This window comes from Balaenoptera physalus (genome assembly GCF_965194825.1).
Source record: "Balaenoptera physalus genome assembly, chromosome: 8".
Classification (NCBI taxonomy): Eukaryota; Metazoa; Chordata; class Mammalia; order Artiodactyla; family Balaenopteridae; genus Balaenoptera; species Balaenoptera physalus.
The window spans coordinates 119026601-119053178 of NC_138887.1; the positions used below are offsets into that span (position 1 = coordinate 119026601).

General features: G+C 40.4%; 1 protein-coding gene across 8 annotated transcripts in view; it reads right to left on the minus strand.

Annotated features, from left to right (window-relative positions):
• Nucleotides 1-1027: 1027 nt before the first annotated feature.
• The window catches only part of PRKAG2 (protein kinase AMP-activated non-catalytic subunit gamma 2), a 278947-nt gene continuing 253396 nt past the window's right edge, over nucleotides 1028-26578 (minus strand). For 7 of the 8 annotated variants that reach the window (XM_082473796.1, XM_082473795.1, XM_082473797.1 and 4 more), the window contains 8 exons: nucleotides 19312-19357; nucleotides 17517-17571; nucleotides 16361-16487; nucleotides 13569-13734; nucleotides 13215-13252; nucleotides 8822-8968; nucleotides 5623-5716; nucleotides 1028-1599 (listed from right to left, as the gene is read on the minus strand). In XM_082473796.1, the coding sequence (XP_082329922.1) occupies nucleotides 1568-1599; nucleotides 5623-5716; nucleotides 8822-8968; nucleotides 13215-13252; nucleotides 13569-13734; nucleotides 16361-16487; nucleotides 17517-17571; nucleotides 19312-19357 (705 nt within the window). In that variant the 3' untranslated portion in view covers nucleotides 1028-1567. Of the gene's footprint in view, nucleotides 1600-5594; nucleotides 5717-8821; nucleotides 8969-13214; nucleotides 13253-13568; nucleotides 13735-16360; nucleotides 16488-17516; nucleotides 17572-19311; nucleotides 19358-26578 lie in introns of all 8 variants that reach the window. The other variant, XM_082473794.1, reaches the window with a different exon arrangement.

A 26578-nucleotide genomic window follows, 5' to 3' on the forward strand; every position in this document is an offset into this window, starting at 1 on the left:
GCACAAGAAAATCTGCATGGCAATTTTTAATTAAATATGTTCTATTTAATAATGGAGAGAGAAAGTTTATGAATCAAATCATTAAGGTTTTTTTCTGTTGATGTAAAAAAGAATATGAGAATTCATGTTCTCCTTTATTTGGGGAGAAATATCTAAGTGGGAAACTGCATGTAGAATTTTAATATGTGCTGACAGGGAGATCAGCTCAGTGCTTTGTGACCACCTAGAGGGGTGGGATAGGGAGGGTGGGAGGGAGACGCAAGAGGGAGGAGAAATGGGGATATATGTATTTGTATAGCTGATTCACTTTGTTATAAAGCAGAAACTAACATAACACACCATTGAAAAGCAATTATACTCCAATAAAGATGTTAAAAAAAGAAATGTGCTGAAATACAAAGTATTTTAAAGAACTTCTGTAACAAGATGGCAGATAGTAAGATTTATTTTAATTTTTCAATCTGCAAAAAAAAAAACCCCAAAAACAAAAAACCAAACTATACTTATATATATATACACACACACACACACACATATATATATATATACATATATATATATATATATATATAGTGTCAACATTTTCAGAGCACTTACATTAGGAAACATTGTGTTTCTCCTCAACCATATGACAATACTGTATATGCCACAGTAAAATTTACAAAACAATCGCATCAGCAATCACACAAACGTCATGATTTTCATGTCAAAACACAAGAAAAAATAGACATCTTCCCGGCACTTTGTTTGCAGCCCCACAGAGAGGTTCCCACAAATGCTGTTAGAAACTTCAGCTTTTAAAACCTAACAGTGGCTATTTGAGAAGTCATATCCTTTCCAGATCAAACTTAATGAGAATTTTGCCCTTTTAAAATAGCAACCAATGGTTTATTAACGGGTACGGTGAAGTTTTACCCACCAAAAGATGTGTAAAAAATTGCATGAAAGTAAAAATAAATAAAGCTGTTGTAAATCAGCCTTGTTTACACTATAGTTCAGAACAGAACACTAACACATAAAACCATCATTAAAGTTTTATAAAGTAATTATTTATATTCAAATTACAGCTATTCAACAAATCTAATGAAAACAAACTGATTTGGTAAAGATTCAGACGTTCACACTCCAGCAGTGTCAGTTCACAAGGACGCGCTCCAGCTGCGATGGGCAGTAGTGATGACATATCGCTGTTCTGACATAAGGCACTAGATCTCAATATGCCACACACTCGCCTTATGTCATATTACCTGTTAGATACCAGTGAATTCTTTAAAATGAAAAATAGCAGAAATTCAGGACACAGTGCACTTTAATGACATACAGCATTTGAAATCTTTCAGACGACGGTCTGAAAACAGTCTTTTAATGCAAGCTCGCATCTTCAAACACAAAATCTTTCTTTTTTATGCTTAGTTGCAACATCACTGGAAAAAACACCCATCACTAAACCCTGATACACGTTCCCAGCCATGGGGCTCTGTTCCGTCGCGGTCAGTGTTCATGAGGCAAAGCGCGACCCAGCATCTTTGTTCGAGTTCTCCTGCGAGGGCTCCCCCACGCACGGTCGTCATTCGGTTTCTGTCTCCTTCTGCTTGGCGCCTATCAGGAGATGGGAAACGAAAGTTTCAAAGCAATATAAAAATACGTTGCAGCTGTGCATGTCCTAGATGAACGCAGTGGTGGTTCTCTGCCTGGTGGCACCTCCCCGCACCTGCAGAGCCTTAGGAGACGTGGGGAATGAGCAGGGGAGCGCCAGGCTCCCCACCCCCACCTACCGTCACTGCAGCACGCTTTGAATCCATTTTGCATATCTTAATTCTGGCACTCTTTTTTTTTTTTTTTTTTAAATATTTTGGGGATAGATTTTACTTTTTTTAAAAAAATTTTTATTTATTTATTTTTGGCTGTATTGGGTCTTCATTTCTGTGCGAGGGCTTTCTCTAGTTGTGGCAAGCGGGGGCCACTCTTCATCGCGGTGCACGGGCCTCTCACTGTCGCGGCCTCTCTTGTTGCGGAGCACAGGCTCCAGACGTGCAGGCTCAGTAGTTGTGGCTCACGGGTCTAGTTGCTCCGCGGCATGTGGGATCTTCCCAGACCAGGGCTCAAACCTGTGTCCTCTGCATTAGCAGGCAGATTCTCAACCACTGCGCCACCAGGGAAGCCCTTTTTTTTTTTCTTCTGGCCATGCCACGAGGCTTGAGGGATCTTAGTTCCCCCACCAGAGACTGAACTTGGGCCACGGCCGTGAAAGCACGTAAGTCCTAACCACTGGACCATCAGGGAATTCCCTGCGTGTCATAATTGTAAATATGCAAGGTTTAATTTGGAAAAGAAGAGGGTTCTGCTGCTAAAAGTTTTTAAAAGAAATATGTATTTAAGTTTTAGCGAAGGTGCAAAGTATTTCTGTTGTGCATACTTATAAAAATGTAAAAGCATTAAACATGCTTACAGTAACTGCACATAAAACCTACTCTCACCTTGCCAGGATATTTTGAAATGGGTTGGGAGGGGGGAGCTGCCATTTTTTTCATTACAACAGATTCCGTATTTTCTCATCAGACACTAGAAGACACTTGACTTTGAAAGAGATCAACAATCTATAAAAATAAGGGGCTAAAAAAATTGTAGCTACTGCCATCAGGCTGTTTACTCACTAGCTGCACATGTGGATACTCAGGTTTGTTTGGATAGTCTGAATTAAGTTGGACAATGAACTACTGCTAAAAACTTTTTAAAAAAGAGAAGATGTTACTATATCGAATCAGTATCCTTAATGGGGAATTGTGTCCAGTATCTGGTGAAAAGAATAACCACTGGTACCTTTTATTCACATAATAGTGGATTCTTTCAAAAAGCATCTCTTACTGATTATTCCATAAACATGCACCCAGCAGTGCTGGTCCAGGGTATGGGGCTTGTCCCGGGTACGGGGTCTGACGGCACACAGCCTTCACGCACAGCTGTGGTTTCAATCAGAGGATCTCTGGAGGGCCACTAGGCCTGTGTCGGGCTGCTCATCCTATAGCTGAAGGGAGGGACGGAGGCTGCACAGGTGAGCAGCGAGCTGGCCCACACTCACACAGCTCCGAGGGGACAGCGGGGCTGGGCTGCCCAGGCTGGACCTCTAGTCCGATGCTTACACCACACGGTCACCCGAGTATGCTAGCGTCTGATCTGACGGAGGTGCTCCCTCTGTTCACTGGTAATCCAGTTATTAGGAACACAGGGCATTTTCCTAAATGAACAGCATTATACACACCATACTACAAAGAATTCTAATTCGACTATCCCTGTCTTTACAATATTTATTTCTGTGGTAACATACATTCCAAATCCAGCTGTAGAACAGGTTTCCTCCTTGCATTTTCATTAATGCTGAGTTGCATTAATAATTTAGAATTTTTGAAATATCAAATCTGGATGGAAGTTTAAATTCATCCAGACGAACATTCTCATTCTTACGGTTTGTGACGCCAAGGCACAGAGAGGATGAAGAACTGCTTACTCTGAATCAGTGATGCACAAACAATCTTGGCCACGGGGACGGAAGCAAGTTGACATTTGGCCTGACTCAGCCCGGCAAGCTGTGTGCCTTGGCCCAGGGCCCGCCGACTAGAAAAGGGGTGTCTTTTTCTGAAGGTGCCGAGTTACGTGCCTGTGGGGATGAGCCTGTCTGGAGGTGAGCCCTCTTCCTAACACACACAGAGGAGCTGCACAGCTGACCCCTGAACAACACTGGGGCGCTACCCACAACTCATCCTTTGTATGCACGATTCCCCTCCGTATCCGCAGTTCAGCGTCTGTGGATTCAACCAACCATGGACTGCATAGCACTGCAGTATCTACTATTGAAAAAAATTCACGTATAAGTGGACCCATGTTGTTCAAGGGTCAGCTGTATATAAATGCAGTCACACTCTCTGCATTGGTCCTGCTTCCTTGCTCTGCTTCGTCTGTGGGGTTCATCCACCGTCCGATACAGCTACGTGTGTTCACCGTCAATGCATTCCACTAATGAACAGAATGCAGTCTGTCCGTTCTTCTGCTCAAAGATATTTGGGTTATTTCCAGTTTGAGGTTATTACAAGTAATGCTATGAACAGTCTCACATCTTTTAGTCCTTTTCTTATTTCATGACTACAGAGATTATCATGAGCCATAAAAAAAAAAAAAAAAAAAGAAATCCTGCCATTTTTGACAACATGGATGGATCTTTCACTTATTTCTGAGCGAAATAAATCAAGACAGAGAAATACCATATGGTTTCATTCATATGTGTAATCTAAAAAAACCCAAGCCAGAAGTGATGAACAAACAAAGACAGCAGAAGAACATGGAGAACACAGCAGTGGTTACCAGAAGGGAAGGGGGTGGGGGTGGGTGCAGGGGGTGAGAGGCTCAGCTGTATGGTGGTGGATGATAGCAGGACTTGGGGGGGGATCACTCTGTAGTGTGCACACAGGTTGAACTCGAACGCTGTACTAAAACTTAAGTAATGATTAAAAAGAGGTTACCACGAGTTTCAGGTTCTCACATATCCGAAATTTGAAAATGACTGCAGCAAGCCCCGTCTCTCGAGTTTCTGACTCAGCAGACGTGGGCTGGGCCCCACCTGTGCGTTTCTAACAACGTCCAGGTGCTGCTGCTTCTCTACGGCCTGCTGGGAGTCACCGCTCCCCCGGAATCACGCCCCTGCCACTCTCAATCAGCGCAATCTGTTTTCTCGCTGGTGATGGGGATTCTTTTCGGGTGGGTATCTTCAGGCTATAGGCCAACTGTAAAAACTAGTCTTAGCCAGTCTGATTGATTTCCGAACTAAAGAAAAATCAATACCCTAGTAAAGGCACATTTTAATGTTCAACTTCTAAGAGTTCAAAGGGCACATGGTTTAGTCTCCTGTCTTGGCCTTCATCTGTGAGGCCTGAGGCTGGGTTGTCTGTACTTCGTGTGGGTGGGGAGGGGAAGTGGAAGGCTGGTGGTTTTAGGACCCCTTCAGCCATTAAACGATTAAACTGTGTGACACAGGAGAAACACCGAAGGCCCCTCCCTCCCCCTGCCTCACGGGCTCCCCGACTGTGACCTGAGGGTTTGCTTAGAGTTAATCTGGCAGAAGATGAGTTTAGTCACCAATGTTTGGCAGTTAACGTAATTTCCATACACTATTAATGGAAAAAAGTTTGTGTAGGTCATTTGTTTTATATACTCACCACTAGTAAGCTTTTTTTTTTTTTGAAGGGTAGATGGTTTCAATACTTAGATCCCAAAGAATTTCCCTCCTGATTTCCAGTTAGTAGTCCTAAACATAAAGCAACACTGAGGAGATCTTCACTTTTTAATGGGCAAGGTTATGACGATCATGGCAATGAATCCTCGATTACTTAAGCACTCTGGGTGTCGACAGGATGCTCTTAAGTCAGAATACTTTCTATAAACTTTTCTCTCACTCAAGTAGAATAGGAGAACTTCAAAACCACAAAGAAAATGAAAATGGCTTACAAAGTACTGCACAGAAAGCTGCGGCTGGCAGGTGGGCGAGGGGGGGCTTGCTGCCTGCGTCCCCGCCCCGGCCCCGCCTGGGCTCCCTGTGCACTTACAGTAAAGGTCAGACACTGGCATTTGTACCTGCAGGGGTGAGTATCAGGGCTTGCAGAATATCCGACAGGGAAATAATACCCACGATACTGTCTGTTTCGTTTACTACCACCAGCCGATGGACCTGCAAAGAAGAGGAAAGGAGGCCACGTGTGAAAGTTGAAATAAGTAAAGGCTTAAAATGGACGTTAGAAAAAGTCTTTCGTGTGCTATACAATGAACAGATCCCACAAATGAGAGAAAGGAACAGTGCACAGAGCCATGCAATGGTCTTGGCTCTGTTAAAAGGCAATGCTGATTTGCTTGACTACTTTTAAGAAAAATTAGCCAGATATGTCCTGCTGAGTTTTCTATTTTCAAAATATTAATATATGAAAGATACAACTCGAAACATGAAGTATCACAGTAGCTGCTTCATGTGGCTTCTAATCTCTTAAACGGTTTTTAATTTTTAAAAGTTGTATCTCGGTTTCTATTAACTATCAAATAACTGGTTTTACCTGGGAGAGAAGTCCAAATAAGCAGTGAAACTAAATAAAAGGTCACTGCTCTTAGATTATATTTTCTCTTTTCTCTATGAAGTTCATATATTAAGAGTAACAGTCAGAGGATGATCAACTGTAATAAAGTGAAATAAATTACATTCACGTCTTGTTTTCTACTTGAAAGTCTTTTATAAGTGAGTGGACCATGTTCTGAGGTATTCCTATAACAAAGCGTCCTTAAAACAGGAAAGCAGGGAGAGAGCACCACGCTTCTCTGATTTAAAAGCTTTAGAATTTAGGCTTGAGGCAACCACATGCCAGTCGGTTACCCTGGAGATCCTCTTCTCCACACTGAACAGTTAAAACCCGCTGCTACAGAATGGGTGGCACAGGAGGGAGATGGGAGGAGCCGGGAAATCATTTTTATAGTTTGTCTCTAATGATACTGTGCCGGTGATGCTTTTGACATCATAGCGTGCTTTTCGGTTAAAAGAGAAATCACTTTGTCATCTTTCTCATGCTAATCAACATAAATTTCTTTTAAAAGCTTCTCTAGAAAAACTTATGTTCTTCAATAACCCTGTGATATAACACAATTATCTATTAACTTTAATCATAAGTTGATTTACATCTAGGTCCAGGGAATGCTTTATATTCTATACTAGACACATTTTGTTGTTAACATTTAATAATGATAAATAACTATCTTTTGAACTACTAAAGGTCAAGGGGAAACCATTTCACTTAGAATTAGTTCTGCCAGACAGAAATGACCACCAAAAATATTATCATCTGTTGCTGAGTCTAAACTTATGTTTCTTTTCTAAAAGCTAGTGTGATATTTGTCATATAAATAAACCAAATCATCGCTGATACTGTATACCCTTCTCTTAACAAAATTATGTTGAAGCTGGGAATTCCCTGGCGGTCCAGTGGTTAGGACTCTGTGCTTTCATGGCTGAGAGCCCTGGTTCAGTCCCTGGTTGGGGAACTAAGATCCCACAAGCTGCTCAGTGCAGCCAAAAATATACTGTATATATAAAAAAAGTATATATATATATAAAATATGTGCATATATATATGTGTATGTATGTGTGTGTGTGTATATATATACACACACCCACCCATATATATATATATACATGTTGAAGCTAAAAACTGGTCTTTGTCCCCCAACAAGGAGTCATATGGTGAAAAAAATTATTTTAATGACGAAAAAAGTCAAGGTGGGTAACTTGAGAAAACTTTAATTACACCTGTATTTCTCTCAATGACCTATTTTCATATTCAAGTTTGTGCTGCTCACCAGATGAACTTCCAGTACAAGCCAATCACTTTCTTCTCCTACCTGACAGTAGCACGTGCTCAAACAGGGGTCCTGGGAACACGGAGGCGTGCTGGCGTTCTCCACAGAGACAGCCGTGTTAATACTGCGGGGTGAGTCTTTCTAGTCTCTTTTCTATGCACGTGCACATTTGTTAACACAAAGCATCACACTATATATAGTAACTGGCCCTTCTCTTAGCAATATATTGTTTTTCCATATCAACAGTATTCTCCTTTAACATGATTTTTAATTGTTATAAAGGATTCCATCAGATGGATGTGGTCCGTTGTCCTTAAAATTAGGGAGGAATGTCTTACCTATTTCTGCTTACGATCTTCAAAAGGCATATAAAAAAGAACAATAAAAAGCTTAGATGTATTCCTAAGTCAATTAGAACCCTCTGGAAAACTAGTAATGGATGTTAAATTCAAGTAGAAAAAGACTTCGTGTTGAGACTAGTGAAACGGTAAAGGCCATGGCAGCTGAAGCTTGGGGGGAGTCAGCTCTGCTGAGGACGCAGCAGGGTGGGACCCTCCAACACACGTGACAGGAGCAGGGCAGGTGGACTTGGGCAACGTTGGCTCCCGAAGACGGGCTCTGTGCTCTGTGCTCTGACCCAACACACCACTTCACAGGTAACTTTCAGAAAGCAGGCTAAGGTCGCCTGCAATTAGCCTAAAAATAACCAGGTACTTTTCCTCAGGGACTGTATTCTTGCTTTTAAATAAAAATCAAAGCAGACTTATTATGAATTGATTTTGCCTAATAGGGGTTAGAAGGAACACAGTTGCATCCTTCAGTCCTAAGGAGTGATGAAGAGGGTAACAACATTCCTATCCCTAACAAGAAAGGAAAGAAATTATTTTGGGAATGGGTATACTGAATTAGATACACTATAAAATGATCTTGCTTATCTTTTATTCAGAGTGTTGTGCAAAGTATACTAAAAAATCTTACAGGCAGTAAAATACAGGGGGACACAAGTGCTCACGGTCAGGAGATGAACAGACCATTTAACTTAAAAAAAAAGATCAGAATACATTTTATTGACTTACTTGTTATAACCATATAATTACACATTTTTAGCTTTAAATTCATCAATACTCTAAGGAAACTTAAAGCTCTTGGGACTTCTGTTTTCTCAAGTATGTTTTAAAACCATGAAAGTATCCTTATTTGATTCAGCTATGATGTCAGGACTTATAAATTCAATTCAATTCAGTGAACATTCACAGATGACCTACTATGTGCCAAGAAACGTGCTAGGTTCTGGAGCAGGGAGACTGTGTCACCGGACTGGCCTGGAAGGCTGCCTCACGGGCTGGTCCTGTGACTCAGAATTCCTGGGGCACTGTTTCCTAGTTAGTGCTCGTGGCAGACGGGGAGGTGGGGAGGGACCCGGGTGCAGCCACTTCACCTCGGCTCTCACTATTCTGTCCACGATGGTCTCCAGTACTTCCAGCTTACTGCACTTCACTACGCCTTCAAAATACTGTGACCGGTGCTGCAGGGCCTGGGTCACTGTGATGTCTAGGTTGTTGTATGTTTTTTCAGCAGCAAGGTTCTATAATAAAGTAACAGTGAGTTATATCCTTCATTTCAATTCACATCAATGACCAAAGTTAGTTCAAAGCAGCCTGATCTTTAAAAACATTGATGTTTATCATAACTTAGTACGACTGTACCAGCTTATGACATGCCATCAGTACTGTTATTTCATCATCTTATCAATAATCACTTAAAGCTTATAAGGTGTACCTTTATTATGAAGCAACGGTTAAATTCTGACTGTATGTCCTACAGAAGATTCCCCTATTCTTACCCTATAGGGTTCATTTTTTTTTTTTTAATTGAAGTATAGTTGATTTACAATGTAGTGTTAGTTGCTGGTGTACAGCAAAGTGACTTATTTATATATATATATATTTTTTTTCATTATAGGTTATAAAATATTGAATATAGTTCCCTGTGCTATACAGTAGGGCCTTGTTTATTTTATATACAATAGTTTGTATCTGTTAGTCCTAAACTCCTAATTTATCCCTCCACTCTTACCCTACATTCCCTGAATGAATAGTCTTTTGCGAGGTGGACCAACACCTGCAAAGGGTGAGAAGTCCCCAGGGCTAGGGAACAAGGTTTTTGCTAGAAAGGCTTTGCAGGGTCCCATCGGGATCAAGTAATCACGGAGGAAGCCCTGTAGATCTGAATGGCTTCTCAAGGTTCTGATTAACCTTACACGGTCCCACCCAACCAAATTCCAATAAGCCTATTTTTTGGTGTCGGTTATGTTAAACAGAATAAGATGAAACAAAAGGGTCTGAGACAGCTACAAAAGAATACTTAATGCTATGGTCAATATTAAGGCAAAAAAAAAACGGTATGCAGGTTTGGGGCTATCAAAGTTTCAGTTCCCTTTCTTAGAAATAATGTAAAACTCTAAGGAAATGAATTTAAATGAATGGGGGAAAAGTATCGAGTGGAAGGATGTAAGACCAAAATCAATGTAGTATATTTAAACCAGGGATTAAAAAACAGAACTTTACATAATGCTATTAAATACATTTGCTGTCCTCTTTAGAACAGTTGTTCCCAATCAGCAAGTAGTGGGATATGGGTGACCAGGGATCCACGTGCGCACTAAGCACATGCCTGTTGGCAGAATGAATCAATGTCTCTGGTATAGAAACATGACCATTTAACATATACACGTGCTGTAGTAACGGATAAGTGACTGACTCATGTACTGAAAAGACAAAGAATTATAAAATGCTACTAATATGGAAAGGTACAGTCTCCCAGGACTGAACCAGGAAAAGTCAGAAAATATGAACAGACCAATCACAAGCACTGAAATTGAAACTGTAGCTGAAAAACCACAAACAAAAGTCCAGGACCTGATGGCTTCACAGGTGAATTCTATCAAACATTTAGAAAAGAGCTAACACCTATCCTTCGGAAACTGTTCCAAAAAATTGCAGAGGAAGGAAAACTCCCAAACTCATTCTATGAGGCCACCATCACCCTAATACCAAAACCAGACAAAGATACCACTAAAAAAGAAAATTACCTGCCAATATCACTGATGAACATAGAAGCAAAAATCCTCAACAAAATACTAGCAATTTGAATCCAACAATACATTAAAAGGATCATACACCATGATCAAGGATTTCTCAGTATCTGCAAATCAATCAGTGTGATACACCGTATCAACAAATTGAAAAATAAAAACCTATGATCATCTCAATAGATGCAGAAAAAGCTTTTGACAAAATTCAACACTGATTTATGATAAAAACTCTCCAGAAAGTGGGCACAGAGGAAACCTACCTCAACATAATAAAGGCCATATATGACAAACCCACAGCAAACATCATTCTCAATGGTGAAAAACTGAAAGCATTTCCTCTAAGATCAGGAACAAGACAAGGATGCCCACTCTCACCACTTTTATTCAACACAGTTTTGGAAGTCCTAGCTATGGCAGAGAAGAAAAAGAAATAAAAGGAATCCAAATTGGAAAAGAAACTGTCACTGTTTGCAGATGACATGATAGTATATACAGAAAATTCTAAAGATGCTACCAGAAAACTATAGAGCTCATCAATGAATTTGGTAAAGTTGCAGGCTACAAAATACACAGACATCTGCTGCATTTCTATACACTAACAATGAAAGATCAGAAAGAGAAATTCAAGAAACAATCCCATTTACCACTGCATCAAAAAGAATAAAATACCTAGGAATAAACCTACCTAAGGAGACAAAAGACCTGTACTCCAAAAACTATAAGATGCCGATGAAAGAAACTGAAGAAGACACAAACAGATGGAAAGATATGCCATGTTCTTGGAATGGAATAAATATTGTCAAAATGACTATACTACCCAAGGCAGTCTACAGATTCAGTGCAATCCCCATCAAATTACCAATGGAATTTTTCACAGAACTGGAACAAAAAAATCTTAAAATTTGTATGGAGACACAAAAGATCCCAAATAGCCAAAGCAATCTTGAGAAAGAAAAATGGAGCTGGGGAAATCAGGCTCCCTGACTTCAGACTATAGTACAAAGCTGTAGTCATCAAAACAGTATGGTCGTGGCACAAAAAGAGAACTGTAGATCAATGGAACAGGATAGAAAGCCCAGAAATGAACCCACGCACCTATGGTTAATTAACCTACGACAAAAGGAGGCAACAAGGGAGGCAAGACTATACAGTGGTGGAAAGGCAGTCTCTTCAACAAATGGTGCTGGGAAAACTGGACAGCTACATGTAAAAAAAAGAAATTCGATCATTCTTTAACACCATAAACAAAAATAAGCTCAAAATGGATTAAAAACCTAAATGTGAGACCAGACACTATAAAACTCTTAGAGGAAAACATAGGCAGAACACTCTCTGCCATAAATCGCAGCAACATCTTTTCCCATCCATCTCCCAGAATAATGGAAATAAAAACAAAAATAAACAAATGGGACCTAATTAAACTCAAAAGCTTTTGCACAGCAAAGGAAACCATAAAACGAAAAGACAACCCACAGATTGGAAGAAAATATTTTCAAATGATGAGACTGACAAGGGATTAGTCTCCAAAATTTACAAACAGCTCATGTGGCTTAATATCAAAACAACCCAATCAAAAAATGGGCATAAGACCCAAATAGACATTTTTCCAAGGAAGACATACAGATGGCAAAGAGGCACATGAAAAGATGGTCAACATCGCTAATGATTAGAGAAATGCAAATCAAAACTACAATGAGGTATCACCTCACACCAGTCAGAATGGCCATCATCAAAAAATCCACAAACAGTAAATGCTGGAGAGGGTGTGGAGAGAAGGGAACCCTCCTACACTGTTGGTGGGAATGTAAATTGGTGCAGCCACTATGGAGGACAGTATGGAGGGTCCTTAAAAAACTAAAAATAGAGCTACCATACAACCCTGCAATCCCACTCCTGGGCATATATCTGGAGAAAAACATGGTCCAAAAGGGTACATGCACCCCAGTGTTCACTGCAGCACTGTTTACAATAGCCAAGACATGGAAGTTACCTAAATGTCCGTCGACAGAGGAATGGATAAAGAAGATGTGGTATATACATACAATGGAATATTTCTCAGCCATAAAAAAGAATGAAATAATGCCATTGCAGCAACATGGATGGACCTAGAGATTGTCATGCTGAGTGAAGTAAGTCAGACAAAGAGAAATATCAGATGATATCGCTTATATGGGGAATCTAAAAAGAAATGATACAAATGAATGTACTTACAAAACAGAAACGGACTCACAGACTTTAGAGAATGAACTTATGGTTACGGGGGTGGGGGGGAAGGTGGAGGGAAGGAATAGTCAGGGATTTGGGGATTGACAAGTACACACTGTTATATCTGAAAAGGATAACCAACAAGGACCTACTGTATAGCAGAGGGAACTCTGCTCAGTGCTATGCGGCAGCCTGGATGGGAGGGGAGTCTGGGGGAGAATGGATGCATGTGTATGTGTGGCCGAGTCACTTTGCTGTGCATCTGAAGCTGTCACAACATTGTTAATCGGCTATATTCCAATATAAAATAAAAAGTTAAAAACAATAAAATGCTACTAATATGTTACTCACTGCTAAACCAATGAATATTAAAAGTACAATTACTGTTGGGGAGTCTATGGTATTCTGATAAGGTCCTCATCCTCAAAGAAGCTAGGAATTATTAAAGTAGGAAAAATCACAAGAAACAGACTAATGAATATGCTTTAAATGCATTCTAGATGACAGGTTTAACAAAATTAAAAATACTTACAATTACATCAAATTTGGAATAAATATCTACAACTTTTCCTAAAAATAAAAATGTATGTTAGAATAATGTCTTAGAAACAAAAAACAGCATTTAATATCAATCTTAACTAGATATTTACTAAGAATTAAATATTGCTAAACAAAATAAACTTGTCTATTTTAAAAGGGACATGAAATCATATCTTAATGGAAAATGTGAAAATAAGCCAGTATAAAATTCTTATTCTCCTGAGTACTCCTTGGTCTAAGTTTTCATTTCCCCACTTATCTGATATGCCAGGTCATTTAACAATAGTTTTACCCTAAGGAGATAAACCGTTGTTTCTGTTCAACTGCTATGGCCCAGCACACAGACCTGACTCGTCCACAACAGGCAAGGCTGACACTCGTCTTTCCACGAAGACGTTCAAGGCTTTAATGATGGGAGTGTCTGGGTGTATGAAGGCGATGTTGTGGTAGGTCCCGATTCCGAGCGCACCCAGGTTCTGCTTCATGAAAGCAGGCTTTGGCATATCAGACATCTAGACAGGAAGACGGGCACAGATGCTCTAGAGCCAGAGCAGACCTTTTCAGTGTTCACACGTCCACACTCGATGAAAAACTATGTGCAACAAATTAGTCTTTTCTAACAATCCACCCGGATATCTGAATTAACGTGAAAATGTTACATACAAGAACTGTGTCTTTTGTTCAAACCAGCTTATATGTTTATGCTTATATTTAACTACTTAGTAAAAATACTGCAAAGCACTAACATTGTAACATTTTCTCCTTCTCTCCACCCACTGGAAAACCGGACAGAAGGGAACAACAGGTCTATTTGGAAATTAAGACCCATCAGCCACCAAGAATCTTCTTAAATTATTCATGTTAAATTCATGGTCCTGCTGTCATCATTTAGTAATGTTTATTAAGAACCCACACATTTCCAAACCCAAAGCGTTTGATGGTGGCTGTCTGAGCTGCTAAGCTAGTCCCCACACCATCCCACCTCTACATCCTGAATTCTCCACTGGAGGACTCCAATTTTTGTCTACTAGGAACAAGAACAAGCCAACTGAACAGAATTAAAAGAACATTTAAAAGTTAACTTTTCTTTTCACGGGCTGTTTTAAAGGAGGAGGGAGAAGTCAGAAGAGAGAAGTCTAGGATCATGTTTGACTAAAAACAAAATAAGGTCTATGGTTTCAAAAATCCACCTTTTATAAAGGGTACAGTTGATTCCATCCTCCTGGTGTACCTTATAATTATCAGGAAAAGATGAACAATTAGAAGAAACAAAATGTTCAAGTCAAAGAGTTCATCAATATTCAAATCATGAGAATCCTAGAAATTTAGAGAGAAAAAAAGAAAGACCTATTAGGTCATCTAGCCCATCTCGATGCAGGATAAACCCCTGTTCCATCTGCACACTTAGGCTGACTGTCAAATGTCTCTCAGGGCAATGCTACTTTTTCTCGGAACATGATCTCAAGGCAGTAAAAATCAGGTTCTGGAGTTTATTTAAAATTCTTCATTTTTATCTGAAAATCCCTAGCTGAATATTCTAACAGCATGATTCTAATTACCATATTGGCCCAAATATAAGGCAGTACTGGCAGAGGCCACCTCCTCTACTTGTAGAGGAGAAGATGCCAAAGGCCTGTCTCAGGCTGTGCCCCCTCGACGGCGGCGCGGCCACGGAAACGCGCTGGGCCTCCGGGCGCGGTCGGCCCTGTGAGCCAGGCGCCCTGACCCCGAGATCTAAGCCGCCTCTGGACACGGACGGACGGCGCTGTTGGAGGGAGGGCTGCTCCACCACCACCACCGGCAACCGTGGCAGCTACGCAACCTTGCTGAACGTTATCGCTTCCAAATCAGATGAATAAAAATACCTACCTGAGAGGGTGGTGGCTAGGGTTAGATTTATCATGTGAAGTGCCTGACACAGCGTAATGCTCCTCTCATGATTAGTATTGTTTTAAAATGGCAACTCTAAGGGGGTACATGGGCTAAGAGCCTGGTACAGCCCCGCCCTGGGTCCTGTTAAAGCTCAGTGCCCAGGCGACTGCATGCGTTCAGCCCACGGCAGACAGGAAGTCCGACCAACAATGTCCCCGCCTCCTTAATTCTTCTTCCCTAGACTGCCTCTTTACCAAACTTCATGCTTTTTTGTAAATTACTCTTCTCCTTCCTACATTCTTTCTTAGTGTTTATTTAAACACGATGAGTGTTACATTTACACAGACTATTAAAATAGAGGGCTGGTTTGATGGACAAGGCATTTCTCCCAATCACTTAAACCCTCTGCGCTGCGGTCGGAGCAGCCTGGGCTCCTTCACGCCACACTAGAAATCTGCTCTATTTCCTTATTTGAAGCTGTGGAGAAGACAGGAAAGCTAACTTGATGTAGATTTTTAATGTCTACTACTAGATTCTTTTAAAAAAATGATTCTTAATATGATCTCTTGTGAACCATGAATGAGGCCTCGTACTGGTTCTAGCTGACCAATTACTTATAACCTCAACTTCAGTGCATGTAATTAAAAGGAAAAAATGAAAGCCCTCCTGTGAACACTCTGGCCCTTCTGAGCCTCTTTTTAATACTGCCGACCAAAGAGGTTCTGAGTTTTGGATGATTATGAAGCCATCTCATTTCCGATGCAGTTGAGAAAACCTACAGACAATATAGCCCTGATTTGGACCAACATGGTATTCCGTTGTCAAAATTTTATTTGCTTTGGGCTTTTCTATCACTGCTGCAGTAAATAATAAGACCATCCTGGGGCCAGGACTTCTGAGCATGTCCCCAACCATGACACCAGTAAAGCATCATAAGGCAGTCTGGCTCAAGCTATCTTGGGTAAGCAGTTCCATAATCAGACTGACTCACGAACTGCTTTGCTTCTCCTCATTTTAGGTGATAAAATATTCTCACTTAAATAGAGAATTCCAAGTGTTTTTACTTGCACTGAAAGGTGATTACTTTTTAAATGGAATCAACTTTGAGAATGTACAATTCAAATAGTAGTGAGTTGAGAAACTGAAGTTTAGAAATGGAGACCTCAAAACTAACGATTTCTTCTATGAGGGTAACAGGAGCCAATTTACTTGAAGTAAATTAAAGTAGATGCAGCTATGTCTTTAGAAACACTAAAAACTACTTACAAAAAGCTGGAGGAACTTGAGGATTCTTTTGTGGGTAAGTATATAAAGTGCATTCCCACTGATAGGGTCAATAACTGGCAATCTGTGGATTTTATTTTTGATCAACGAGTGTACAGCATCGAAGAGGCTGCGGGAAAAGCCATTACAGTTGTTAGGAGGCTTTAAAGAAGAATTAGAAAACTTTGGACCACCCCTGCTTTAAACGTACTTTCAGTGTCTTTCTTTAAATTACAATATTAAAAGGTTGACTGACCTAAAACAGCGTTCTAGAAAAGTTTTAAACTGGAGATCTCAGCAAAAGTTTCGATTTTCCATAATCTGTTAATAAGCCTCAAATCCAAGTGTGAACTACAAAAATCTCTAGGAGAGCAGTTTTTTTAATAGCAGGTTTGATGCTTTTATTTGAGAAATGACAGAAGCTAACCCCTCGGGAAGCTAATGGACGACCCTGGCAACAGAGGGCGCTGTGGCCGGGCCCCGTGCACTGGCCACTCTGACTTCACGCAGCCCACTGGCCGCTTCCGTGCGCAGCCAGCCCCCTGCTGGCTGCTCCAGCCTCTCCTGTGACTGCCGACAAGGAGCTGTGCTGGGCGTAGCTGTTTTTTAGGACTTGGAAATAAAATAATAAAAATCAATATTCCACTTTTTCTCACTAGTGCACTAGTTTTAAGAATGCTTTTATTTCTGAAAATGTATCCGAGCCGTCCCAGAAGGCTTGGGTCAACACTTGTGGGCAGCCCCATCCTCTGACCACCTCTGGACCAGTGCCTAAGGAGACTGATTTTTCAACTTCAGTGCATGTTGGGACCCCTGGGGGAGTTGTTTTAATGCACATTCCGGGGCACTAAAACCCTCCAAAGACCGACTGGGAAAAGAGCCCAGGAATCTGCAGCTTTAATGAGCTCCCTAGTGGGTTTCTGCTGCAGGTGATCTGGATTTTCAAACTGCTCAGTATGACCATCTTCCTAGTTCATTATCAGTCCTTTGGACCAACAATGGCTGTGATTTCTACTGTCTCTAAGTTTACTGAATTTAATATTAAGGAGGCTGGGCCCTATCTAGATTAAAAAAAAAAAAATCTATCACCCATGGTAACAAAACAGATGAATGTGAATGAATGGAATGTTTTCAAAGGAGAAAAACTTTACAAGTTTACCTTGCATCTGGAGATATATTCACTAAAGGCTTAAATGTTTCTTGTAAATAAAGCTCTGTATTTATAGAAAGAAAATATGTAATTAGTAACATATTTGCTGTTTGTAATTATTACATAAATTAAAATACCCTTCAATTTACAGGTAATAATTAGAAGGATTAAAAACCCAAATCGAATTAATTTACTGACAACTATTGTGTTACTTATAGTTATGGCTATTATTAAACAACTTCCAAACTGTTTCAGGATGTTGCCTTTGTGGAAAAGTTAAGTATTTAAAAAACAGTATTACAATAGATGCTGTAAAAATCAGAAGAAAAGTCAAGAAATCTGATAAAACAGCAATACCAGCAGAGGTCACTAGAATGGTACCAAGTCACTGTCACCCTCAACGAATGAAGACTTTATGAAATCCTTTAAAACTAATTTTCACAAGTTAAAAGATAAAATAAAAGTTATAACAAACTTTGTTCTTTAAATGTTATTAAGTTTTTATTTTCCACACCAAAGCCTGATCTACTGTATCTGGGGATCTTTCTAGTATGTAGACATTATCTTTGTAAAGATAAACTGTAATTAATTTGTTTTACTGAGGTTTCTACACAGAAGGCATTCAAGAAAATCTCGACATTATTATTATTATTATTACTACCAAATACCATGTAATATCAAAATGTAAATATACTTAAACCTTGGTCTAACATTACTTATACAATAGAATTTATTAAAAAGTATCTGTCTTGGTGTTAAAATATATCTATTCACTGCATAAATAGGCAGTGCTAAAATGTGGATCCTATGTTGACTTACTTTGTTTGGTTTGACTTGATAAAGCTATCATAAATCAAATATATCGTTCAGTGAAACTTCTAAATCATATGGGATTAAAAGAGGCCCAGCCCTCTTTAGAGCATTCTAACGGATGTTCAGATCTCACAGCCAGTCACAGGGGGTGCTTATCATACCAAGCAGATAATGGGAGTACAAAGCTAAATCTCAGTTTTAAATTAAAAAATTTCCTTGAGTTGGCCCCTCAATTTCTCATGTGGGCTTCTCCCTGAACACCCTACAAAGGCTTCTCCCTCAAGGATCCCCATCACAGGCTCCTGTCTAGGGTATTCTTACTGAGTGGTCCTTTGCCCCCTCTGTACCAACCCAGCAGGATGGGGCTCATTAAGACAGAACAATTTCACAATCATGAAATTACAATTTAAAAAATGGCTCCATTTCAGAAAAGGGTATTGTGATTATGAAGGGTGAATTTCAATGCTGCAAACAAAAGAAAGCAATCTTGAAGTTATTTTCATGTGATTTTATCCAAATCATCTAGTTTAAGGTTCACTTGTTCTACTTGTCTCCATAATTCGTAAAGAAATAATAATAATGTAAAGAAATAATGATTGAATTTAAATAGGAACAGATCCTTGCTTTTGTTAATTTCAGGCATTCCTTTGTTGCATTTTCTATACAAAGGCAAAGATTTGGAAGGTAATACTTAGTGGTGAATGGTGGCTCCACTGGGGGTCAGAGACTCGGGCACTAGTTACTATATCCCATCTATATCCCAGCCTTAGTCTAAAGACTTGTTACAGGTTCTCTATACATGTGTACTAAACAGAATGGGTAATATTTATAGTAGTATGGCATACTATCAAAATTAATATAGAAATAAATGTCTTGATGTAGTCAATTATTAAGCAGAGAGAAGAGGACCTGTGAAATTAAAACATTTTATACATATGTAGAACACTTTTTTCCTCATATTAAAAGGTTTTTAACACTCAACAGTGCTTACCTCTCCATGTTTCAATCTTATGTTCCTCTAATTCATAAATCTGTACCTAGAAATAAGAAAAACTCTTATTTACAAATGTTAACACACACAACATAAGGGAAAAAAAAGAAATTACTATTTCATAACTACTGCTGAGTCCCATAATTCAGCAGATGGAAACAAGATGATTCAGAAATATTAGAAATATAAATGAGAGATAAAACGTGCTCTACCTTTCTTTGAAGACAAATGTTTTATAAATTTAAAACATAAACCAACACAATATTTTCATTAATTTAATTTGAAAATTTCTGATACACTTGAATTTTAAAACATACACCAACACACACACACACACGTATATACACACATTCCTACACACACACACACACACACATACACACATTCCTTCTTTCTGAAGATACATAAGATTTTTAGCATCTCTAATTTTAAAAGGGTAGTTGGTTAAATCGTGTGCTAATTAAGCTGCTGGATCAGGTTATGCCTGGGCCGCATGGGCGTCGTCACAAAGGCAGAGAGGGCGTTGAGTCTGGAGAGCCTGGAGGCTGGGCAGTGGGTACAGCACTTAGTCACCCGGAGTCGTCACCACTCACATCACTGCATCTTGGCTGCTGCTTTGGGTCAAAGTACTTAAGGTCTCTGAATCTGCTTCCCTTCCTAAACAGCTGGAGAGGAGGCCCTCCACGTTCAGCTCCTGTGCGGACGACGTGCTCTGTGAGCCTGAGGCGGAGGGCCTCCCCACCTGCTGCAGCCTCCGCTGCGGCTCAGCTTAAGAAAGCCACTCTGCCTCCTGCAGTGTTGCACTGGGACTCCTGGGGGCCCTGCAGTAGGAAAACCTGGCCTCTTCCTGAAGCTTAAAATCCACTTGGCAACATTAAGACAGTCCTATACTGAAATGCCACCAACAAGTGGCAAGAAACCACCAAGAAGAAGGCGTACGTATCAGAGCATACTCTAAAAGGCTTATTTAGTGCAGGGATGCAGGGAGAGTAGGGATGAGCAGAGGTCAGAGTCAGGCACGGAAAACTTCAGGAGGCAGATTTCAGCCAGGCTCTGCACGATGAGTGGACTTTACATAAAAGAAGATAAACTCGTAAGGGCCTGGAGAGGAAGAGGACTTCCTCACGTTCCCGAAACACAGAAAGGAGACGGTGCTGGGGGGCAGGAGCGAGGAGTCTGGGGACTAACGACCCGAGGTGGGCTCCGTGTCTGGGAGAGAAAGCCAGGCCAGCACGGATGGGTTTAAGCAGTGGGACGACGTGACAGCACCAGAGCCAGATGCAAAAAAACCGAGTGTCAGGTCAGTTAGGTCTCGAACGGTGACTGTGGGAATGTAGGGGCAACTGAAAGGAAGAACCAAAAGGTTTAGAGAATAATACAATAGGGGAAATAGAGATGAATAAGTAAGAACCCGCCCCCCCCCCATTTTGATGCCAGGTGACTGAAGAACATCCACGACAGAGAAAAAGCCTAATCGAGGAAGAAGAGGCTCCGGTTTTCACACAGTTTCAAGTAGAACAACCCTGGTCTGCGTCTCACTTAGGCGACTCTGAGGCGATGCCCGTGCTCTGCCTGCACAGCCCCCTCGGAGCTTTAGCTATGGTCACCAGCATGGCCGTGACTCAGCTAACACGGGGGTCTCTTGTGAACGGGGGTGTTTGGCGCTGGCAAGCTGGGAAGGGGTGTGTGTGTGTAAGGTACAAACCTGAGTAAGATACAGTCTCTACCTCAAAGAACTACCTAACAAGAAAGAACCTCAGACGCCCCTACGGCAGCCTTTCTCGACCTCGGCGCTACGGGCGCGTGAGGCTGGACGCTTCTGTTGTCGGGCCGTCCTGTGCGCCGCAGGACCCTGAGCAGCATATGCCCGGCCTCTGCCCACCAGACCCCAGCAGAAGCGCCCCACCCCTCCCCCAGCTAGGATGAAAAATGTCTCTAGATGCTGTCAGACGTCCCCTGGGAGGCAAAATCACTCCCCGCTGAGAAACACTGCCCTACAACTCATCAGAATACAGTATGAAAAGTGCTGTGTGGGTAGTTAATGGGGGCGCTGAAACAGTGACTAATTCTGCTCCAGGGAGATGGCACAGGGCTCTCCATCACTGAGGCGGCTCTCCAGCAGGATTCTGAAAGACCTGAATTTCAACTGGCAAGGACCAAGGACCTGAAGGAGAACGTGCACGTGGAGGAAGTGGACTCAGATTTCCGAAGAAGAGAAGCCACAGGGAGACGAGCGGAGGGGCGAGGAGGAAGGAAAGAGAGAACTGAGTGGGCAGGTCAGCAGGGGAGGAGAAACAAGAAGTGCCACCACGGCAGGCTCTGTAGGTGGCAGGGAAGAAGCAACCACCGCTCAAGCACAGAATTTAATAATTAAAAAAAAAAAGAGGTATACAGTACCTACATCTAGGTAAATACAATGGCTGATAGGAAAGGTAGCAGCCTTGGGTCTCGTCATAAAGAGTTCTTTCTATAATATACATAAAATTATAATTTAAAAGTTCCATTCCCATTTTGTGGAAAATCAGCCTAGGAATTTTTACAAAGAAGCTACAAAATCTTTCATGTTTAAGCTCCCAATCTCACTGAAAGGAAGTATTCAGTAGAAATAAGGTTTGAAAATAAGACTGGAGATCACCCAAGGAAGAATTAGTGAGTTTAAGATAGAGCAACAGAAATTATCCAATCTTGAGATCAATGACACTAATGACTGAGACTATGGGATAGTATCAAGGGGTCTAATATACAAGGAATCGAAGTCCCAGGAGAGGAGAGAAAGATGGATATAAAAAAAAAAAAAATGAAGAAACAGCAGCCCAAAACTTCCCAAATTAGGTAGAAAAGCAACTTAGAAGATCAAGGAAACTCAATATACCCAGAACAGGATAAATACAAAGACATATCACAGTTAACAGCTGAAGTCCAAGGTTAAAGAGAAAGCCTTGAGCCAGAAAGAAATGGTGCCTTACATAGAGGAAACGAGGATAGGGATTTCTACCGACTTCTTATCGGAAGCTCTGTGAGGCCAGAAGACAATGAAATTACATCCTTAAAGTGTTAAAGAAAAAAAAAACAAAAACCAAAAAACAGTTAACTCAATCTCTATAAAACAGCAAAACTGTCCTTCAAAAATCAAGATGAAATAATGACATTGTCAGACAAACAGAAACTGCGATAATTCATCACCAATGTGGACCATACAAATGCTGGTGGGAGTTCTCCAGATGAAATGACAACAGACGGTGACTCTGTAGATCCACAGAGAAGAACAGGAAATGGTACCTATGTGGGTAAATATAAAAAACTAATTTTTTCCCTTTTACCTTTCATTTTATTTAAAACAAAAACGATAGGGGTAGATTAAATGGAACTATATTTTCCATATAATTCCGATACTAACTCTCAATAGACTGTGGTTAAGTTAAAAATGATACTGAAACCCATTCAGCAACCATACAACAACAACAACAACAACAAAACAGTGAAAAGGGTGTGGTTAAAATATTAACAGAGCTCTATCAGCCATGATGGAGTAGATGGGACCACACGGAGTCTCCTGCTGAAAACAACTAGAAGATGGGAAAAAGTACGTGGAACTGTTTTCAGACATTAGACAACACGCGAGGCAGGGCCGTCGTCCCCGAGAGAAGGGAAGCAAGCTGAGCCCCGTGACCGCCACGTCCCTCTTGAGAGGCACTTTGCCGAGTGTGACGCAGGCAGCTGACCCCCAGTGGAGCAGGTCTCAGTGAGCTGAGGAGGTAGAAACCGAAGTCTGGGCCGACTGGGCCGGATGGAAACTGAAGGACAGACTACCAGACAAGGTGGAGCTGTGCAGAAAGAGAAAAGAAGGCTGTGCAGAGACTGCCTTGAGGCCCCGACTGAACACTAAGCCGGGCATGCACGGGGCGAGAAGGCATTTGCCTTCTCACCAGGCAGAGTGAAAAGTCCTTGCTCAACAACCAGGGAAATCCATGGAGATCCCAGAAGTACTAGTAGAAGTGAACCAGCCAGAGTAACGCTTAACACCCTAACAAAGCTTAAAAACAAGCCTCGAAATAAGCACGTGAAAAGATACTCAACAGCATTAGCCATCAGGGACATGCAAATCAAAATAACAGTGAGGTACCAATTCACATCCACTAGAATGGCTATCATCAAAAAGAGAGACAGTAACAAGGGTCAGCGAGGACGTGGAGAAATTGGCACCCTGACACACTGCTGGTGGGAATGTAAAATGATGCAGCCGCTGTGGAGAAGTCCGGCAGTTCCTCAAATAGTTACACACAGATTACAATGTGACCCAGAAATTCTACTCAAGGTCTACACCCAAGAGAAATGAAAACATATATCCACATAAGCTCCTGTACATGACTGTTCATAGCAGCATCATTCACAATAGCCAAATAGTGGAAACCATTCAATGTCCGTCAACTGATCAATAAGTAAAATGTGGTATGGCCATACAGTGGAATATTATTTGGCAATAAAAAGAAATGAAGTACTGATATATGCTACAACATGGAGGAACCTTGAAAACACTATGTTACGTGAAAGAAGCCGGTCACGGAGGACCACATGTTGTGTGATTCCATTTACATGAGTTGTCCAGTATAGGCAAATCTACAGAGACAAAGTAGATTAGTGGTTGCCTAGGGCTGGTGGTGATGGTGGACTGGTGGCGTGTCACAGTTAAAGGTGTGAAGTTTCTTTTTCAGGTAATGAGAATGTTCCGAAATTGACTGTAGTGATGGCTGCAAAACTCTGAATATACTAAAAGCCATTGAATTGTATACACTAAATGGGTGAAATACAGGATATATGAACTGTATCTCAATAAAAACTGTTTTTAAAAAAGGACCTGCAAGTAATTTAACTGCTTGCCCAAACAAACTCCAACTCTTTAAAGGAAGACAATACAGATATTCAACCACATAACATTAACGATGTCCAGCATCCACTAGAAGTTATTACATTTCCAAGAAGCAGGAAAATGTAACCCATAACAGGAGAAAAACCAGTCTTTAGAATCAGACCCAGAATAGAGGTGAAGGAAAGAGCATCTGATATATATATATATATATATATATATATACATCTCTCAGATATATAACAACTGATATAATATGTTCAAGGATTTAAAGGAAAACATGAACATAGTAAGGAAAGGAATGGAAAATATAAAGAAGAACCAAATGGAACTTCTAGGACAGAAAATACACTATCTGAAAGGAAAAAAAATAGTAGTTAAGGTATTGTGGAGAAAATAACAGTGGAAATGAAGACACAGAAATAAAATATATCTGAAATGAAGCACCGAGAGAAAACAATACTGGGAAAACCCCTACAAAACAAAAGAGTCTCAGCTGAGTAACTAGAATCCTAGAAAGTGGAGGAGGGGACAGAAAAATACTTGAAAAACAGTATCTAAGAGAATGGAGAAAAAGAATATGATAATCTCAACAGCTACAGACAAAGCATTTGACACAATTCAACATGCCTTCACGAGAAACACTCTTGGCCAACCTGGAAAAGAACAAACATCCTCAACATGATAAAGGGCACCTATGAAAAAACTACAGCTAACACCATAAGTAACAGTGAAATACTGAATGCTTTCCCTCTAAGATGGGACACAAGGGAAGCAGGTCCGCTTTCTTGATGTCAACGTTCTACTGGAGGTCTTAGCCAATGAAATAAAGCAAGAAAAGGAAATATCGTCTCCACAGATTGCAAAACTCAGTATTGTTAAGATGCCAACTCCTTCCCAAACTGATCTACGGACTGACTCCCAATAACATCAGCAGGCATTTTTTTTTTTTAATAGTTACCAAGAGACTATTGTATTGGCATAGAGACAGACAGGTAGAACAACAGAACAGAGCCCAGCAACAGACCCACATTTAACGCAGTAAAAGAATTCTATGACAAAAAGAAAGTCTTTTCAATAAATGGGTTGGGTACAACTGACTGTATCTGCAGATATCATTATGTACATAGAAAAATCCTAACAAATGTACAAAAAGACTACTAGAATAATTGAATCTTACAAGATGAAAGGTTACTATATAAAAATCAATTGTGTTTTTATATAGTAGTGATGAATTCTTAAAAATGAAATAAGCCATAGCTTTCACAATTGCACTTTTCTGTTTATAATTAGAAAATGAGGTGTAATATGGAGGAAAAAAATGTATCCTCAAGTATTAAGAAAAACTTTGGACTATATATTTAGATATAACTGCTCTTTAGAAATTATGATTTAATTAACTACTACTGAGATCTATTATACAGGGTTTAGCTGCATTTTATTAAAATGTAGCCACTTAATAATCATATTTGTGATTTTGCCAGTCCAAAAGCAGAGATATTGACCATTATAAGGAAAACCAATATTCAGCTGCATTTGGCAGTATTTAAGAAATCAGATATGTCATGTGAAATAAATATGGAATACTTATGAAGTCTTTGGTAAAACTTCCTTCTAGGAGTATGTCTTAAGCAGAAGCTTATTTTTCCATTTTATGTAGGAATTTAATTATTGGGCAATACTGACCATTACATGTAAAAACAGTATTAATTGGATTGCCTTTTACCTATTAGATACCCAAAATAGTACTAGTTAAAGAAACAAAGTATACAATTCTGTCCTTCCCCAACCTTGACAAAAAAAAACCAAAGACAAACGAAAACAACTCAACAACAACAACAAAAACCAAAACCAAAAACCAAACAAGCCGGTAGAATCACAAAAATCATAGTGTTAGATAAAGGCCATATGTAGTTTTCAAACTATGCTCTTATAAAACAGTTGGACCAGGAACCAGGGAGTTCTGCCACTAAAATTAGCCAGTAGCAGTCTTTTCTTAAGTGGCAGAAAAATGTCAAAACTGAATTTCTCCAATTTAAATGTTTACTTCTTTAAAAGCACAGAGTCCATATATTTCTTTTATAAAATTTCAGGGGTAACTGCATAAAGCCGCGTGCCCATCAGCAGGCCCGGAAGTCAGGCCTGTGTTGTTCTCATCTCCACTGTGGGCTTCACGGGGGACAGCCACCGCTGGTCCGGAAGGGTGCGAGGGGCCTCCTTCATTCATGGGTCCAGGCAGATCTCAACACTACAGCATGCCCAGAATGCCGGTAAAGAGCATAAATTTAGTGAAATTCATAGACTATCTAGGCAATAAATAAGCACATAGAATTCCACTAATCTGAGGACTTCTGAAAGCTGAATAAAGAGGCTACTGCCTTTTACGCTTCCTGAGACTACCTT